This window comes from Artibeus jamaicensis, unplaced genomic scaffold, assembly GCF_021234435.1.
Source record: "Artibeus jamaicensis isolate MK-2021 breed Jamaican fruit bat unplaced genomic scaffold, CSHL_Jam_final scaffold_916, whole genome shotgun sequence".
Classification (NCBI taxonomy): Eukaryota; Metazoa; Chordata; class Mammalia; order Chiroptera; family Phyllostomidae; genus Artibeus; species Artibeus jamaicensis.
In genome coordinates this window covers 50,580,714-50,601,960 of record NW_026522059.1, presented here as the reverse complement: position 1 = coordinate 50,601,960, position 21,247 = coordinate 50,580,714, and the positions used below count along the sequence as shown (strand labels likewise).

General features: G+C 33.8%; 1 protein-coding gene across 1 annotated transcript in view; it reads right to left on the bottom strand.

Annotated features, from left to right (window-relative positions):
• SNTG1 (syntrophin gamma 1) overlaps positions 1 to 21,247 on the bottom strand; it is a 364,140-nt gene that overhangs the window by 220,530 nt on the left and 122,363 nt on the right. The window contains exon 9 of the mRNA XM_053661064.1: positions 17,540 to 17,670. Within this exon, the coding sequence (XP_053517039.1) occupies positions 17,540 to 17,670 (131 nt within the window). The remainder of the gene's footprint in view (positions 1 to 17,539; positions 17,671 to 21,247) is intronic.

The following is a 21,247-nucleotide window of genomic DNA, read 5'->3' as shown; positions in this document are numbered from 1 at the left end:
GTAGATGAGTAGGAAAAACAGCTGTGGTATATGTATGTACAATAGAATATTATTCTGCCTTAAAAAAGGATGGAATCTTGCCATTTGCAACAGCATGGATGGGCCTAGAGATGATTATGCTCAGTGAAATAAGTCACTCAGAGGAAGACAAATACCACATGAGTTCACTTACATGTGGAACTTAAAGAACAAGCACGTTCCTGTTCTTGGGTTTGTGCATGAGTTTTTCATAGTCTGTTGAGAATGTTCTATCCATTGAGCTAAGTTATTTTTATTGTAATAACACCAAGTTTCTGTGAAATATTACCAGAATATAGTATAATACTGAATTATAGGCAAAATAACTTTGAGATTAAAACCGAAACCTATAATATTGATGCTAAAAATGCAATATACTGGGAATTAAGTTAATCCTCTCCAGGAAGTCATTTCTATGGAAACTAACTGGCCAGAAAAAAATGAGAGCTTCTGGATGTTGAAATAGTAGAAAGCCTCAATTCATCTGGCTAAACATATCAAATGTATGAATAACAGTGGACTAAGGAGGAAAACATTAACTTAATAAAAACTGTGATAATACATATAAAAGGTTTTTGGTTGGCTAGGATGATTGTTCTTCTCAGATTCTTCTTTGTGTAGTATTAGATGTTTTCTCTTCCTAATCATTGTTATCAGTTTAATACTGTTACTCCTATGTAAATGTTATACTAGATGCAGAAAAACAAAACTTAAGTAGCAAAAGACTTGGATCATGGTAGCTCAAAAATTAGAAATGGTCCAGAATAGTTTTGAATAAGGACATATAGGATCTGACTGCCTGCCATTTATCTGCCTTTTTGAATAATAGCAATTTAACCTTAAATGCCATTTAAAGTTACAGTCTTGCCCCATTCCCAGCATCTGCCCTGTTTGACAAGACAAATGCTGACTCTGAGATTTCCTAGGAATGAGTCTTCCTAGCACTGTGGAACCTCATCCAACCAAATGGTTGGTCATCAAAGAATCCTTTGGATTAATTTATGACCAAAAAGAGGACAAGTGGAAGAAAAGGGGCCATATATTAACCTGACAAGCTCAGGGGAAGCATGAAAGGCAGTCTTACAAACTCAGACCTAAAGTAACCACAAAGGATGGTCTAAAATAAAAATTTATTAACTAAAAGTGATACATGGTGGGTAGCTCTGTTCTCCGCCAGTATTTTTCCCTAGAAAAGGTCAATCTCTACCTTAACTAAGCCTGTCTATTGTATTTTTGCATCTATGATAACATATCATTGGAATGTCAAGGTAAGTTCCCTTTTTCTCAAACCCTTCGGGCATGTGGTGAGACCACAAATTCCCTCATTGTTATTGTCATGGTAATTGTTGATTGCTAACTATCCTTTACTCACCTTTGTAAAAGAAATGTCCATAATTTTACCTTTTATCCAATTCCAGAGGTTTCCCCATTTTGATTTCTCCTGCCTCCCTTAACCTATCACCAATGCACTTCATGTAAATCCCTTATGGCTCCTCCTTTAATTATTTTTTTAAAAATCAATTAATTAATTAGTTTTTTATTTCTTTGTTGTTGTTCAAGTACAATTGTCTCCATTTTCAACCCACCACACCCCCTGCCCTGACCATCCCCTTTGGCTTTGTCCATGTGTCCTTTATACATGTTCCCTGATGGCCCTTCCCCTATTATCCCTCTCTCCCTCCTCCTCTCTGGTTCCTGTCAGATTGTTCTTTATTTCAACGTTTCTGGTTGTATTTTTCTTGCTTATTTGTTTTGTTCATTAGGTTCCGCTTATAGATGAGATCATATGGTATTGCCCTTTCACTGTTTGTATAAAATGAGGTGCTAAACTGCATTCTCCAGAGTATTTCTCTATCCTTTGAGGTGTTGCTTCCCAGCAGTCATCATCAGTTTGGCTCAAAGAAACAAGAAAAGAGAGGAAAGACAAGAAAGAAAGAAAGAAAGAAAGAAAGAAAGAAAGAAAGAAAGAAAGAAAGAAAGAAAGAAAGAAAGAAAGAAAGAAAGAAAGAAAGAAAGAAAGAAAGAAAGAAGAGAGGGAGGGAGGAAGGAAGGAAAGAAGGAAGGAAGGAAGGAAGGAAGGAAGAGAAAGAAAGAAAGAAAGAAAGAAAGAAAGAAAGAAAGAAAGAAAGAAAGAAAGAAAGAAAGAAAGAAAGAAAGAAAGAAAGAAAGAAAGAAAGAAAGAAAGAGGTAGGATGGGAGGGAGGGAGGAGAAAAAGAGGAAGGGATGAAAGAAGGAAGGAAAGAAAAGAAAAGGAAGGGAGGACATTAAAATAGAAAAAAATTGTGAGGAATGAATAGAAGGCAAAATGAGAAAGCTTTTCAAGCAAAAGGAACAAGTTTGACATGTTTGGAGAGGCTGTATTACCACTTCCTTGAGAAGTACAGGATATCACGAAGGAAAGTAGTCAGGCTTGGAGTAAACACTTTTATGTCATGCAAGAAGCTTCAAGTCCTCCATGAGGAACCGCTGCTGAACATACCATAGAGGACTACTACCAAGGTTAGAATGGTCTCGAATGTTTGGTCCTGAGAGGCAGGTTAGAGACCATTATAACTGAAATAGACAAATATTTGTGAGAGTAGAAAAGAAACACTTAGTTCAAGGGATTTTAAAGAATTAGAAAGGATGTGATTTAATGACTTTTTTCAAATAGAATGTGAGGGAGATAGTGGGGTTAAAATTACTTCAGAGTTTTGCACCTCACTGGTTGTACAGCTTAGATGAGGGAAGGAAGGAAAAACACACATTTTTTTTTGACAAGAGATAATTGACCCTAAAACAAATGTGAAAAGCATGACATTTTGAGAGCAATGCAGGTGCTCTCGACTTTTTTGCATGTACATATGGGAAGCGACCAAGTCATAAATTGGTGATGAAGCAAAGCTTAACTATTAAGAACTTTGCAAGCCATGCTACAACATTTCTATCTAATTTTGAAAGCCAGGGAAAGCCAATAAAAATATTTAAGCATTGGAATAAAATGATCAGATTTGTATTTTGGAAAGATATCTCTGTGGTGGTTAACAAGATGGGAAACATAATGAAGGTAAGAAAGGTGTAACAATGAAAAGAGTCTGTTTCGAGAGAGTAGTCTACATAGACCACTTTCTGTCTACATAGGAAAGGGTAGTTACTCAAAAAGTATTGAAAATATAATATTTACTTTATTTGGTTATTTGAGAAGTTTTTGAATGAAAAGAAATGCAAAAAGTAGTGATCCGGTTAGTGATTTCAACAATTTATTTCTGAATGAGCTCCATTCCCATACAGCAAGTTCAGAATTGTTTCTGCCCTATATATGCTATCTTCATTGACTCCCTCGTTTTATCTTTTATTATTCAGGTTTCAAACCTAAACTGTCTGGTGAGGTGCATGAGTTCTTTCAAACAACTTTGTTTCCTATTTTCGAAGGTTAAATTCACCAAACTGTGTCATGATTAAAAACCCTAAAACTCATCATCCCCCACATGCACCTCTCTCCCAACCCCAGTATTTCCTTTGTCTAAAATGTTTTGTTATGCCACTTAATGTATTATCTTTAAGGTTATTACAGGTAACAATGTTATGTAGCTCTCTGACCTCCAATTTATTTGTATATAAAATTAAGATGGTAACACTTGTCCCGCATACCTCACATATGTTAATACTATTTAAAATAATTTTTTAGTTCACAACAACATTAAGAAGATACAGAGATTTCCTATATATCTCTTGCCCTCAGACTACATGCAAAGTCTCTTTCATTATCAACACCCTCTACCAGAGTGGTACATTTGCTACATTTGATGAACCTACATTGACACATCATTATCACCCAAAGCGGAGACTTTACCTTAGGGTTCCCTGTTGGTGTTGTAGATTCTATGGGTTTGGACAAGTGTGTAACAACATATGTCCATCACTATATCATACAGAATATTTATACTGCCTAAAAGTCCTCTCTGCTCAGCCTATTTATAAATACCAACACCCTACCATTTCCACTCTGGCAGTTACTGATCTTTTATTGTCTCCATAGTTTTGCCTTTTCTAGAGTGTCATATAGTTGGAATCATACAGTGTATAGTCTTTTCAAAATAGCTTTTTAAAAATTTAGTAACAGGTATTTATGGTTCCTGTCATTTTCATGGCTTGGTAGTTATTCTCTTTTAGCATTTCCTGGATGTACCATATTTTATTTATTCATTCACCTACTGAAAGATATCTTGCTTTCAAGTCTTGGCCATTGTGAATATAGGTGCTATAAATATCTTCATGCAAGTTTTTGTGTAAACATAGTTTTAATTTTTTTGGTTAAATACCAAGAAGTAGGATTGCTGTTATTATATGGCAAGAGTATTTTTTGTTTTGTAAGAGCACACTGAACGTCATCTAAGGTACTATACCATTTTGCATTCCCACCAGCTATAAACAAGAGTTCCTGGTGCTCCACATCCTCACTAGCATTTGATGTCAGTGTTCTGGATTGTTACCATTCAAACAGAGGCATCACAGTATCTTATATTTTTTTCCTTTTTCTTTCACATTTTTTTATTGTTGTCCAAGAACAGTTGTCTCCATCGCCACCCCCCCCCAGCCATCCCCACTTCCCAACCTTGATCCTACCTCCCTTTGGTTTTGTCCATGTGTCCTTTATAGATGTTCTTGAAAACTAGTTTTAATTTGAATTACCCTGATGACATGTTTATTTGCCATCACTACATCTTGTTTGAGGAGGTTTCTATAAAGGTTTTTAGACATTCTTTGGTAGTTTTTTTTCCATTGTTTAGTTTTAAGAGCTCTTTGAATATTTTGGAGAACAGTACTTTGTCAGATATGTCTTCTGCAAATATTTTCTTTATTTTCTTCCCAAATATGGTTTGTCATCTCATTTTCCTGACATTGTCTTTGGCAGAACAAAAGTATTTAATTTTAATGAAGTCCCGCATATTAATGATCTCTTTCATAGATTATGCCTTTGTTGTTCTATTTAAAAAATCATCACCCTACCTAAGGTCTTAGAGGTTATCTCCTATGTTATCTTCTAGGAGTTTTAGAGTTCTATGTTTTATAGTATGTCTTTAATACAATTTGAGTTAATTTTCATGAACAGTGAAAGATCTGTATCCAAATTCATTTTTTTTTGCACATGGATGTCCAGTTGCTCTAGCACCATTTTTTAAAAATGATTTTTCCCCATTTTATTGCTTTTGTTGCTTTGTCAAAGATCAGATGATTATATTTATGTGACTCTAGGCTGGGCCATCTATTCTGTTCCATTGATCTATTTCTTTATTATTTTTCAATACTACAATGTCTTGATTACTGTAGCTTTATATTAAGCCTTAAAGTCAGGTACTATTATCCCTCCAGATTGTTGCTTCCTCAGTATTGTGATGGCAGTTCTGGGTCTTTTGCCTATCCACAGAATCAAAAAATAACTTACTGGGATTTTGAGAGATTGCACTGGATCCATAGGAAATGTTAGAAAGAACTGGCATCTTGAATATGTTGAGTCTTCCTAGCTATGAACATTGAATATCACTCCATTTAACTGTCTGATTTTGTTCATCAGAGTTTTTTTACACTTAATCATACAGATTTTGCATGCATGAATTATACTTAAGTATTTCATGTACCTGGTGCTAATGCGAATAGAATTGTGTTTTTAAATTCAAATTTCACTTGTACATTAATGGTATTGAGAAAAATCATTGGCTTTTGTATATTAATCTTGTATCCTACAAACTTGCTATAATTTATTACTAGTTCCAGTATATTTCTTTTGTTAATTTTAAAATATTTTCTATATATATGATAATATCACCTGCAAAAAAAGAGACAGTTTGATATCTTTTCCCAATCTGTATACCATTTAAAAATAATTTATTTATTTGAGAGATAGAGAGACGTTAGTTTGTTATTTCACTTATTTATGCATACTTTGATTGATTTTTCACATGCCCCAACCTTGACATATCAGAACAACTCTCTAACCAATGGAATTACTTGGCCAGGGCCCAATGTGTTTACCTTTTATTAACTAGGACCTCTAGTATGATGTTAAAAAGGAGTAGGGAGAGGAGATGTTCTTACCTTACTCTTAATTTTAGTGAGAAACTTTCTTGTTTCTCACCTTGAGTATAACATTAGCTGTAGTTTTTTTGTAGATACTTTTTATCAAGTTGAGAAAGTTTTCTTCTCAATAAATTCCTAATTTATTGAGTCTTTTTATCATGAATAAATGGTATAATTTTTGAAATGCTTTTTTCTGAATATATTTTTATAATCATGTGATTTACCTTTTTTGGGCTGTTGATTTTATGGTTAACATCAATTATTTTTTATGCAAACTAGATGTTTATAGCTAGGAAAAATCGTAATTGGCTGTGGAATATAAATCTTTTGTATATTGTTGGATTCAAATAGCTGATATTTTGTTGAGAATTTTTGTATCTATGTTAATGAAAGATATTAGTCTGTATTTCTTGTTGTTTTTCTTCTTCCTGGTAATGTTTCTGTCTGGTGTTGGTATTATGTTAATACTGATTTCAAAGAAGGAGTTAGAAAGTATTACTCTCTCTTCTGTCCAGTGAAAGAGATCATAGAGAATTGTTATAATTCTTAATGTTTTGTCATCATTCTCACTGGATGTGACTTTCTGTTTCAGAAGCTTATTAGTTTTTGATTCAGCTTCTATAATATATATAGGCCAATTCAGCTCATCTATTTCTTCTTGGGTGAGTTTTATCAAACTTTGCCATTCAAGGAATTGGTTGATTTCATCTAAGCAATCAAATGTGGATAAAGTGTTGTTCATAACATTCCTGTATTATCTTTTTAATGCCCATAAGTTGTGTAACAATGTATCTTATTTATCTGATGTTATAGATTCATTTTTTTCTCTTTTTTTTAACTCATCTAGAGGCTTTGTCAATTGTATTGTTTTTTACAAAAACCAGCTTTTGGTTTTCTTGATTTTCTCTATTATTTCCCTGTTTTCAACTTCATTAATTTCTGCTCTAATTCTCATTCCTTTAATTTGCCTTTTTCTAGTTTGATATGATAGAAACTCAGGTTATTGATTTTATGTCTCTTTTTGCTTATATGCAATTATGTCTATAAATTTCCCTTTAAGCAATGCTCTTACTGCACCTCAAACTTTCGGTAAGTTGTGTTTTAATTTTCATTTATTTCAAAATATTATTAAATTTTGCTTAAGATTTCTTCTTTCAGACGTGTTATTTAAAAGGGTATTGCTTAATACCTATGTATTTTTGGCTTTTTATTTAAATATTTTATTTATTTATTTTTAGAGTGAGGGGAAAGAAGGGACAAAGAGGGAAAGAAACATCAGTGTGTGGTTGCCTCTGACATGCCCCATACTGGGGACCTGGCCCACAACCCAGGCATGTGCCTTGACTGGGAATCAAATTAGTGACCCTTTGCTTCACAGTCTGGTGCTCAATCCACTGAGTCACACCAGCCAGGGCTTGGGTTTTTCTTGTTGTCTTTCTGTTATTACTTTCTACTTTAGTCCCATTGCATTCTGAGATCAGACACTGTATGTTTTCTATCATTTTAAATATTTTCAGTGTGTATTATGGCTCAGAATTTGGTCTATCTTGGTGAATATTGTATTGTATTCACCAGTTGTATTGTATTGTATTACACTGTATTTTAAAACTTATAAATGGGGCTTCTTAAAACCTTACAATCTATTAAAATGCTTGTTTTATTATTTCAATCTGTCAAAATCCAATTAAAATGTAAAAAATAACTCAGGTGCCACCTGTTCCATGTTATTTTTTATAACCCATGTATTTGATATGAATCTCTACCATCTTTGTAATTCCATATTTCCTAGTTCATTTAGTACTTGTACTTGTCCTTTACAAGTAAAGGGTTATTAACCTGTTTGTGTGTCTGCTACATACAGTTCTTTCCTACTAGGCTGTAAGGTGGATGAAGAGGTGCCATGCATGTTAATTTTCATTGCTCATAGTCCTAGTACAGTGTTAGTGCTCTGAGTTTTAACTTGTAAATGTAAAAGTATCATCCCCATTTTATTTTAACAATCTCCTGTTTTTGCTAACCTGAGATCAAGTCTTCATTTCAGACAGTTCCACTGTCAGACTTGAATTCTGACATTTTTGTTGTTTGACTATACGCTTTTTCTTTTCACATCTACCCAATTATTTTTTTATTTAATTATTTTTCAAGTACAGTTTTCTGTCTTTTACTCCCATCCCAGCCCACCCCCCATGCTCCCCACCTCCCTCCCATTTCCACCCCCCTTAGCTGTTTTCCATGTGTCCTTTATACTTTTTCATCTTTCTTTTTTCCCTTTTCCAAATGTCTGGTTCATAAACTTATTCAGGATACACCTGACTTCTCCCTGGACTGTGCTCTCTGTTCATCTGTACCAATTAGCAGGTTTTATTCTCCACCCTAGATTATCCTGTCATTTTGACCTCCAGCTGTTCCCAGTTTACTGATGTCTAGCCCTCAATAACTTCAATTTATAGCCTTTTCTTCTTAATGTGCCAGAATTCCCTGGCAAAAGAACAATTTGTTTTAAAGCTGTTCCAATACAGTTTGTCTCTGGGAATCAGGTTTTTAGTTCATAAGTAAACTATTATCTTTCTATCCTCACAGTGATCTGCATTGCAAATTCTTGTTCCCACCTCTCAGTCATTTTACTTATCTCTTTCTGATTGAAAAATCCTATTTCTTATAACATATCTTCCATAGTTTATCTATCTTTCCTATATTCCTGAATCATTCCATCTCTTCATCATTCTGAGAGGATAGCTTTACTTTTTAACTCTTAAATGTCTAGTCTCCAGCTAGTAGACACACTATATTGTGTGTCTTTATTCTGTTTTTGTCATAATTTATGGGTTTCTGAAATACATATCCTCTCATCTTATCAATTAGAAAATCTTTCCTATGACCTTAAAATATACTGGGTATGCTGTTTTAAAGGTTATTCCTTACAGATTAAAAAAATTCCAGAGATACTCATGTTGCCTGGTATTCTATTCTTCTCTGGTTATGAAAAATTCTAAAATGTAACCGATAATCTTATGTCCTTGAATAAGTATGTTACAAACTTGAGAAATGAAACCAGTAGGAAATCTTTGACAACATAATATTCTCCAGTTTGAAAAACGTATGATAACTGACCTAGAGCTGTCCATAGGACTTTTGAGCTTTTATAGAGAGAATTCTATATTTTAAGGGGGTTATGGAACTTTCTTACTTAGCAGCACAGTACAGTTGTATTAAGAACAGGTGATATGGCATATAAAGATGTTGACAAAGGAACACTTACATAGCTCATGGAATAGCTAAATCAAGTAGGATCTTAATTTTTATTCAGTTGAATGTTTTAAAAATCATTGAATGTTTTTAGTTTGTATAGAACACTCCTTTTGTGTGTGTGTGTGTGGACCTGTTAGTCTGTGAACATGAAAAAAGTCAATCACATTCTGGATCAAAATATGTAAAACCCCGAAACACCAATCCAGAAGAACCTATGCACCCCAATGTTCACAGCAGCACATTTTACAGTAGCCAGGTGCTGGAAGCAACCTAAGTGCCCATCAGTAAATGAATGGATCCGAAAACTATGATAAATTTGCACAATGGAATTCCATGCAGCAGAAAGAAAGAAGGAGCTACTACCCTTTGCAACAGCATGGATGGAACTGGAAAGCATTATGCTGAGTGAAAAAAGCCAGGCAGTGAAAGACAAATACCATATTATCTCACCTTTAACAGGAATCTAAACAACAAAACAAACAAGCAAGCAAAATATAACCAAAGACACAAAAATACAGAACAGGCTGACAGGGACCAAAGTGGAGAGGGGAGAGAATTTCAGGGGAAAGGGGAAGGATTCACAGAAACTAGTATAAAGGACACATGGACAAAAACTAAGGCGGGGGTGGGTGGGAGGGAGGTGGGGAGCACAGGGTGGTGGGCTGAGATGGGAGTAAAAGACAGAAAACTGTACTTGAACAATAATTAAATTAAAAATAGGTAGAACCACACATAAATACAGGCAATGGAATGGCAAGGGCAGTCGCTTACCAACACAGGAATGCTGGCTCTATCTTTGCTATTGAGTCCTTCCCCTTAATCAGTAACCGTGTCCATGACATGCTTTGAAAATTATATCCTTCTCCTCCCCCCTCACCACATTATAAATACAATATTCTTACATATTGTTTTTTCTTTACTGTCAGTATTCTTCTTATAACAAACTGTTTTTCAATCCAATTAGCTCCAAAAATTATTCTACCCCAAATCACCACCAAATTAAGACTGTTTCTCAGTCTTTTTGGTATATTTTATATTAGCAGTATGGTCAACCATTTATTCTCTTTACAGCCCTGTTTGTAATATTATTTTTGATATTGTAGTATCATACTTAGTTCTTTTCTTCCTCATACTCACTGGTTTTCTTTTCTCTTCAGATCCCCTAGTACATATTCCTAAATCTTCCATCTTTCAACCAGCAACCATGAATTGAATATTTACTATGAGCCCAATTTATATTTGGCTTTATTATTAGAAGCTTATTTGATAAGATACATTGATTGTTGAAAGGACAGTTCTCACAACTACACTCCTCACTTTCTGTTCAGGGACTAAATTTTATCCAAAATGGCCAATATGGCAACATCTCAAATGTCCTCACCTCAGGAGGAAAAGGCTATGAGCTCCTTGAAGGACACTAGAAAGTCTGCTGTTACTTAAAATTTTTTAAAGGTAATAGTACAAATTAGTTAATTTCACAACTATTTTCATAGCTTTTAATAAACATGCAATTCATGATCTTGCTACTCATAAAGTAAATTGAGAGACAGAATTCTTCCTGATTATATCTCATAATATACAAACACTTCTGAACCATAAAGCATATTAAGCACTGAAAGTGCAGAGATAAATACTGTTCCCAAAATTCAAATATATTATTTATATATTAGACATATATTATTATACATATACTTATACTTGTTATACTTATTTTTCATATATTGAAAATAAAGCTCAAGGATTAAAAGATCAGCCAAAGTTTATAAACCTCTATTCCCATTCTAATTCCCTGACACTGCAATGTTCTGCAATGTTCTGAAACTTCAGAATTAAAATTAGGCATATACTTATGAATCCCGGACCATTACCATAAAATGTACAAAACTGTCTCATTACTGATAAAATACTGTGATGTTTTAATTCATCTGTGCAAGAGTATAGGATGGCAACAAAATTTTGTAGCAATTAAATATGAGATGTATTACATTATTGAAATTAAAATTATGGACCTTGGCAAAACCAGCCAACAAACCATATCCTAGTTTTCTAACTAATCTAAATAATCTTCTACATTTGTCATCATAGGATATTTATTTATCCCTCTATTTATTTTAATCTTTGCTTCTTCCACTGCCTATGAGCATCTTTACTGAAGGAATAAAACATAATGGCTCCCAATTACTGGCATTAAATCAACTTTTATTGGGTGAATGACTGAACAATAAATTTGTTCTTGAATCTAAATTGCTGTGCTATCCACTCTAGTGCTATGTTTATAACAGTTTATTACTGTAATATTTATTGTGTGTAATTAATTCAATTGCTAAAAGCTGTTGATGTGTTAAGCTGTCATAAAAATTAAAAATGTGAGTAGTCATCTGGACTCGCCCAAACAATATCTTTTTTCTTTTAAATTGTTTTAAATTGTTTTGGCTGGTGTAGCTCAGTGCATTGAGCATGGGCCTGTGAAGCAAAGGGTCACTGGTTTGATTCCCATTCAGAGCACATGCCTGGGTTGCAGGCCAGGTCTCCAGTAGGGGACACATAAGAGGCAACCACACATTGATGTTTCTCTCCCACTCTTTCTCCTTCCCTTCCCCTCTCTCTAAAAATAAATAAATAAAATATATAAATTGTTTTAGATAAACACTTCTACATCACAAATCTGTATAAAATGTTTAAAAAGGAAAAGAGCCCTGGCTGTGTGGATAAGTGGATTGATTGCCAGCCTGTGAACCAAAGGATCATGGGTTTGATTCCCAGTCAGGAGACATGCCTGGGCAGCGGGCCAGGTCCCCAGTTGGGGCCATGTGAGAGGCAACCATACATTGATAGTTCTCTTTCCCTCTTTCTCTCCCTTCCCCACTCTCTAAAAATAAATAAATAAAATCCTAAAAAAAGAAAAAAGAAAACAATACAAATGTATACATTTTTAAAAATTAGCATTAACAGAAATTTTAAGAGAGTTTCTTAACATGGAAAAGGCAAGGGAGAGCAACAGGGAAAATGGTGTGACAACTGTAATTGAACAACAATTTAAAAAGAAAAAAATAGAACCTCTAAAAATAGGAAACGGAAGAATTAAATTTAGGATATATATTTGTATACAAAGTTAGGTAAAGATAATATAACTAATAATTGAGGAGTTTAAACCATATGTATAATTTAAATTATTTCAAAAATATACCCAATTAAAGGGATGAAATAAAGGAATTAGTGTTCTAGGTTTCTAGTATTTTTCTGAAAAAATTAATAAATTTTTAAAATTCTAATAAATCGTGTACATATAGTGTTATGATCTGAATGTTGGTGTCCTCCCCCATTCCCAATTCATCTGAAAAACCCTTAATTTCTTAATGTGATTATATTAATAGGTAGGATATGATAGATGCTTAAACTATAAGCCTGGAATCCTCATGAATGAAATTAGTGCCTTATCAAAGGGTCTCCAGAGAGATTCCTAGCTTCTAGCACCAAGTGAGGACACAGAGAGAAGGCACCAGCTCTGAACCAGGAAAAGAGCCTTCATCAGAGAACACAACCATGACGGTGTCTTGATCTTGGACTTCTAGCATTCAGAACTGTGAGAAATAAATTCCTGCTCTTTATAAGCCACCCATTTCGTGGTATTTTTGTATTGAAGCCCAAATGGACTAAGACATATAGTATAATATTTAAGCAATAATTAAAACATAATATAAGATTCTATTAACAAATGTTCTTTCAGTGATAAAATAATAGAGATGAAGAATGGATTAGTGGTTGTAAGAGATTACAGACATGGTGGGGGAAGAGTGATGCTGGATGGTTGCAGGGCAATTGGGGGATTCCTGCAGTGAAGAAAGTATTCTACACATTGACTGTGTTGGTGAATACAGGGACATGCCCATGTAATAAAATGCTAGGGAACTAAACATAATCATACATGAAAGCTGAATGAGTAGTGAATTTTACCAATGTTAATCTCTAAAACGTGGTATTGTACTACAATTCTGCAAGATGTTACCATTTTAGAAAATAGGTAACTGGAAAATGGAATCTCTTATACTTTTAAAATTGCATGAGAAATATACAATTAACTCAAAATAAAATATTTATGAGATACCACTTTACACCAGTCAGGATGGCTATCATAAATAAAGCAACAAACAACAAATGTTGGAGAGGTTGTGGAGAAAAGGGGTCCTTAGTTCACTGTTGGTGGGATTGTAGACTGGTACAGCCATTATGGAAAACAGTATGGAATTTTCTCAGAAAAATAAAAATCGTCCTGCCTTTTGACCCAGCAATTCCACTGCTAGGATTATATCCTAAGAACCCTAAAACATCAATTTCAAAGAACCTATGCACCACAATGTTCATAGCAGCACAATTTACAATAGCCAAGGGTTGGAAGCAACCTAGGTGCCCATCAGTAAATGAATGGATCAAAAAATTGTGGTACATATACACAATGGAATTCTATGCAGCAGAGGGAAAGAAGGAGCTACTACCCTTTGCAAAAACATGGATGGAACTGGAAAGCATTATGCTGAGTGAAATAGGCCAGGCATTGAAGGACAAATACCATATGATCTCACCTTTAACAGGAAGCTAAACAACAAAATGAACAAGCAAGCAGAATAAAAACAAAGACCCTGAAATAGAGAACAAGGGGACAGTGACCAGAGGGGAGAGAGAAGGGAATTTAAGGGGGAAGGGGGGAGGGATTTGGGGGAACAAATGTGAGGGACGCAGGGAGAGGGCTGGGGGGTTGGGGGAGGGGGGAGGGAGGAGCGAGGGACAGGGGGGTGGGCTTGGATGGGAGAAACAGACAAAAAACTGTACTGGAAAAATAACTAAATAAAAAAAGTAATATATATATCTATTTAATGATAAAAAACAAAATATAAAGTTTTTAAAAGAATACAAATAGTAAAAGGGTAAATATCCCAAACTTTCCAGTAATTACATTAAAAGTAAATAGACTTAATGATCAAAATAAAAAACTAAGATTGTTACCTTTGTTTAAAACAAAAAGAAAAAGACAAATGCATATATATACAGCTCAGAAGAGATATATTTCATAGATAAAGACTTAGAAGAGTTGAAAGATGAATAAAAATATATACAATGTAAATATTAATCAACACATATAGTTGGTGTAATTATCCCATTGTTAAAGTAGACTTGAAAGCACAAACATTTCCAGAGATGCAGACTATTTTATAATAAAAAGTTCATACTTTATGAAATTTTAAAAATTCCAAATCTGCTAGTATCAAATAAGATAAAATTAAGTATATATAGCATGTATAGATACAACTGAAAAAATATACATAAAGTCACTATCAGTGCGAGATTTCAATGAACCTTTCTTAATATTTAATATAATAAACAGACAAAAACGTCATCAATAATACAGAAGATCAGAACCCATAGTAAACAAATCTGACCTCTTGAAATATGTAGAACATAAAACAAAAGAAATATGTAGGACACTATACTAAATAAACATTTTAAGTGTATATGTCACATTTGCTAAAATTACTCATATACTGGGTAAAACCAAGCCTCAAAATTATAAAAAGATTGAAATCATTCAGCATAAAATTATACTAGAAAGCAACAACAAAAAAGATAATTAGAAAATTCTAAAATACCTTAATATTTTATAATATACCTTAAAATAGTCCATGGGTCAAATAAGTAATACAAATTAGAAAATATCATTAAATACATTTTTGTATTTTTATTGTATTTTTTTCATTACCATTTAGTCCCTTTAAAAAACATGAATATCAATACTCGTGATCTTCTGATTCTGGCCAAGAAGGAGTAGCCCCATTTTTCCCAGGTGTTACCTACTACAGCTAAAGAACATTGGACATAACCCAACAATAAGTATAGTTTGTCGCTGAAAGAGACAATGATAAAACAGACTTCCAGGGACCTCAGGACCTGAAAAAGACAAGGTGGTAAATCTCCTGGGTTTCCTCATTGCCTCCCATATGTCCTAGAAACATGTTCTAGAAGCCTCTTGCCAAGAATCACCAAAAGCAAGACCAAAAAGTGCTCCAAGGAAAGCTTACTAAAGCTGGTTAAAAAACTGGGAAATAAGTGAGCTAAAAACATTAAATCTTTTTGGTAACCTTCCCTAATCTCAGCAAATATCTATATAGAGAGACAATGTCCCCTTTCCCCCAATGTTATAGCAGAAGTGAACAGGGGGCTGGTTTCTCACCCATCCTCTAATTCCACCTGATGGTGTTCAAGGGGCCAAGCAGGTTGCTGACCTTCCATTCCCCACCTGGAAGAAGCAGGCAGCACCCAATTCCTTCCTAGGGTAGTTAGTGAGGTCCAATGGGGAGCTGAACCTCCATCCCCACCTTGCAGCAATTAAACCGAGGGAGGTGGTATGAGATGTGGCTAATCAGTATTCTGCTTCTCTCCAATTCTGACCATCATGACTGAACTGGGAGATGAACAACCACTCCCACCAGTCACCAGCAAGGTGGAATCAGGTGATGGGAGGTGAGGCTGGTTTCCCTCAGCTTTTCCTTCATTCCCTCAGTTCTCAGCAGGGTTCTGTGGTGAGCTGAGCTTCTCCTATCACCCAGAAGAAACAAAACAAGGCAATTCAGCCTTCCATGCCCACCCTCCCAGGTGGCAGCAGAGAGCAGAGTCAAGAGAGAAACTGAACTGACGCCATATTTTCAGGCCCTGAAAGAAAAGAATTGTCCACCACAAATTCTATAGCCTGGGAAAGTATCCGTAGGAATGAAGTTAAAATAAATATATTCTCAGACAAAGAAAAACTAAAATAATTTGATTTCAGCAAAGTCACCTTTAAAGAATAGCTAAAAAAAAAATTAAATGGAAAAAAATGTTAACAAGGCTTGGAACTTCAGGGGAAAAAAATACTTTGGTGTGGGTAAACATTGGGTTTAATAGAGAATGTAGGTTTACATTGTTCATATGAAAATAATATAGGAATTAATAAATACTAATATAAGAATAAATTCTGTGTTTCACAAACTCACAACTATAAACCTACTTTTGCCTGTATTCCACCCTGTACAGATTACCCTTTTTGTATGAGTTTTTAAAATTATTTTTGATAACTAACACAAAATATCATATTACCTGATAGGGTGCTTGATGTATGTATAGGAAATGAAGATAATTATACTTACAAATTAGGGAGGATAAAAGGACCTTAATGTTTTAATGTTTCTATAAAATATTAATTTATAGGTTTTATACTTTATTAATGAAATTAATGTTTCTATACTTTACTCAAAGTAGTAAATTGTCAAAAGCAGAAGCATACTTTGATTGAAATGTCCAGCTCTGATTACACGGATTAGAAAAAAGTCTAAAAAACTAATAATCAAATGAGGGTTTGGCAAAAATGTGACTTATGAGCTAAATCTAGCCTGTCATCTGTTTTTATAAATACAGTTTCATTGGAAAAGAGCCATGTGCATTCATTTATATACTGTGTACTGCAGTTTCCATTGTAAAAGAGCAGAGATGAGTAGTTGGGACAGAGATGTTAGAGCCCACAAGGTCTAAAATATTTACTGTATCATTTTTACAGAAAACTTTCTGGACCCCAAGACCTGCCAACTCAACTATAAGGACAAAAATCAAGCCAAAAAGTTTAAGGAATGGAAACAATCAAGTAAGAAGCAGAAAATCATGATTTATAATATGTACACACAATGAAGACTTTCAACAAAGTCCCAAATCAGTCCACTGGAAAAAAAATTAATAAAATTTACAACCCCCTAGTATAACTTACCAAGATTAAAAAGAAAAAAACAAATTTCAAGAATACAAAGGAAGATATCACTAGTGTTCCTACACTTATTTAAAGATAATAATCTGAGAATATTATAAACTACATAAGAATGACTTCTTGCTATTAAGTAAACTATATAATTTCCTTAAAAAATAAAACATTAAAAGAACACAAAAAATACAAAAATCCAATAAAACCATATCTATTAAAGAAACTGAATCCATTACAAAGTTAGAATCAGAGTAAGGGTTTTTTCCCACTAGATTAATAAATGTTTTACTGTATTAAACCCTTTTTTGTCTAGTCCTTCCTACTATTATGAATATCCTAAAAATAAGAACCATAAGGCATACAATGTTAGTTTGACAAAAGATCTGTTTTTCAATCAACAGAAAATCAGAACTCAGAAAGTCATAACAGTAACTCACCGACTCAAATCTGTCCCAGGCACATACTGAGAGAACCGACAGTGAAGCAGAGGGATCAGTCTGAGGTCACACCATCGCTTTTCCCATCTCAAGCCTGGAGATGTTGGCCACGAAGAACATGATAATGTGTCCTAAAAAGAATAGCAACATTCTGTGTTTTTTTTTTCTTTTGGGGTTTTGAGTTCCTATGTCAGAAATTCTTTTCATTTGAGAATGTATTTTCTCCTAAATAATCAAAATATATTTACAGCCCTGGCTGGAGTAGCTCTGTGGATTGAGCGTGGATGGTGAACCAAAGGGTCACCAGTTCAATTCCCACTCAGGGCACATGCCTGGGTTGGGGGCCAGGTCCCCAGTATGGGGCATGCGAGAGGCAACCACACATTGATGTTTCTCTCCCTCTCTTTCTCCTTCTCTTCCCTTCACTCTAAAACTGAATAAATACAATCTTTAAATCTTTATATATACATATATATGTATATAAAGAAATCTATATTTATTGACAATAAAATTATATTTGTTATTTTCTTTTTTCAGGCCTATGCACAATCAACTGAGCTACACTAGCCAGGGTTGTTAACTTTTTTATGAATTGAATTATGTAAGAAAGTGAAGGAGTGGGTCACTGAGATTAAGACTGGTAGAAAAATATTTTTAAATGAGGTGGGAGACAGAAAAAAAAATGTGTGGCAGAACCAAATTCATCCACAAATGGGATAGATGAGACAAAACTGTAATTTCAATGAACTTGAAAGTGACAAAAACAAGTTGTACTTAATTCAATTAGCCAGTATTTTTCTGAGTATTTTTCTGGTAAGTACAAAACACTTGTGAATGCTTCTGATTTATCAGTTACTTGCAAATATTTCTGAATATAAGGAATTATAAGACAACTTTTAAAAACTACTCAAATAAATATTTGTCTATTGTTTTAACTTCATGTTTATAAAATGTTTGTATTTTATTGTATTGTTAAATCAGATACTGTTGATTTCAAATTACATGTATTTTATGTTTTATTAGAAGTTTGGATTATTTTATGTATAGAAAAGACATATTGAAATAAAATTTGAGCTTTAAACTTGCCATTGATTTATGCTATCATTATATGAGCTTTGCTGTTAAATTTTTTTTATGGCACTAGTAAATGGAATAATGTTGATATTTAAGTTAGCGTGGGTTGTAACAGGCCAAGGCTTAATCTTATCAGGGAATGTGGATACTGATTTCTCTATTCTATTTCTGAATAATGATTTTAGAAAGAGGTTATATTTTAATCATGTTGAACCACTAGCCTCTTATTAACCTTTCCTTTCAGATATTAATTTATTTTAAATTGTTTATGGAATAAAAATAACAACTCTTATTATCACTAAAGGTCAATTGTTCTTTGGAATTATAATGTTATTTGTCTCCAGTGGTGGAAATACAAAACTACTAAATCCTTAAAACAGTTTAGAACACTGAGAAAGGTGAACTAAGACCCTCCAGTGTGGGACCCCCTGCTGGTGCTTCAGCGAGCACTTTAAGACACCTATCCTTTGGTGCAAGACAGTTTCTTTTAATACTTATCTGGTGGTGGCAAAACACAAACATAGGTTTCATATTAATCTTTTTCCTGGCCTTCATGTCAGATGTTGTAGATGGTCAACATGGGGTCATTCAGGTGGCCGCACAACAGGGTGATGAAGACTCTCAGACTCCAGATGAGAATTAGACCACTACCAATTCCCAGCTGATTAGTCCCTCAGCCTAGGAGCAGGTTATGTGAACTGTCTGTGCCTTGTTGTGCCTACTTCCAAAAATAAGGCTATTACAAGACTCCTCTAACAAAACATAAAAAACCTGAAAGTATTTTTAGATATCATTAGAATGTTGCTTCTCCACGTTTCTATATGAAGGCACTTGAAGAAACAATAATCCTTTGTGACACACTAGGATAAACAGGTTAGGTTGCTGTGGTTAGGCCAGAACTAACCACAGGTATCTTAAGTGTTGCAGGTCCCACCAGGCTGTCTTGAAATTAATCCAGTTCTACAGTCATAGTTGATCCAAGGCACCCAGACAGCAAATGCAGCACCAGGATTTGCACAGACCTACATTTTTTCTAATTCCAGGGCCAAATCATCTATCACATCACATTTAATATTTACAAAGGTGAAACTATGAAAATAATTCACATTTGTATCTCAATTATTTTATAATTTTGCTATGTAAGTATAGGCAAATTATTTAAATATAGCTCTTAATCTTTCTTGAAAAGTAAAATTAATATTCCTTACTTTATATGTTTATAAACAAATGGGATAGGAAATGTAAAAGAACATGAAAGACAGAGGCAATGACATGTTAACAACAATGATAATCACCAATAGATGAGTATAATGTTTTACAAATCTTATTTTATAGATTTCATAGACTGGTAGACATGGAAGTGCATATGATCTTTTATACAACTTCAGTGCAGAATCTTGGTTTTGCACCTTTAGGTACCAAAGTTGTGAAATGTCGCTTTGTTTTAGTCTTTCTCCTTATAAAAATTATGAATAAGCCAGACTTCAGCTATTGAACTAATAAGGATTAATATATTTCACTTTATAGATCTGTTATTTAGTAGAATGCCTAGTGACTTTTGAAGGTTATTTATCTTTATTTATTTTAATAATGAAAATGTAATATAAATTTGACTTCCAGTCTTTTTCTGTTACAGCAATCTTAGAGTTATTTTAAGTGTATACAAGGTAACCTAAAAACACAAAAGTTTTTATGTTTTTTAAGGCCTATAACCACTTTTCAAGAGCTTTGTTCTTCAATGCCAAAAATATTGTTTCCTATGTTATTAATAATATTAATGACAAAAGTAGCATTTTCATAGTCTTTAAAACACTTTGTCCCCAAAACTTAACACATTTCAAGGTATATTGCTATAAAATAGCTTTAAGTATATTTATCTCACCAAAATAGAATTGCATTGATGGCAAAATGCTGATCTAGATTTTGTTAAGGATTTGGCATAAAAAGTATCCATTAAGTATATAATTATGAAAAATGTTTCTAAAATTCTACCTAGATGATTATCTGAGTTTAAGTCTCCTGGTGAACATAAAGTTGCTTTTCTCTCCCTTGACTGGCAAACCAATCGACTCTCTACCCTAAAATGGATGACCTCAAGCCCTTAGGAGGTCTAGACTGTTCTTTTATGTAAGACAGTGGAGCAGTGTTAATATATTATAAGGTGTTATTTTCCCTTATGCTTACAATGCTGTTTCAAAAAACAGAATTGGGCTCACTTATTTCTAATTTACTTCAGGGAATAATTAAGGCATAGAAATTAAAATTGAAGTTGCCTGGGCCCCAAATAGAATTGAGGATTTAGAACAGCAGATAATTAAATATTTCTCTTAAGACCTTATAGAATATGTGTACATTTTGTTGAAAAGTTATTTTAAAATGCAGGCTTCCTTCCAAGTTCCTACTGTTCATTTTTATTTAGTAATGGGTTAGAAGTAAACAAGTGCTTGATTTCTTCTAATTTTATAAATCTCTGAGTAAAAATGTCATCCATTCTCACATCTGCACTGAAGCCTGTTCAGAAAATGGAAGAGAAACACTGGAGACACTGGCTGTGTAAGGCTGTGTGATCTCATCAGGATTGAAGGCTCACCTCTGTAAACAACAGTCCCTCAGTAGCGGTGAATTAAATTAAGT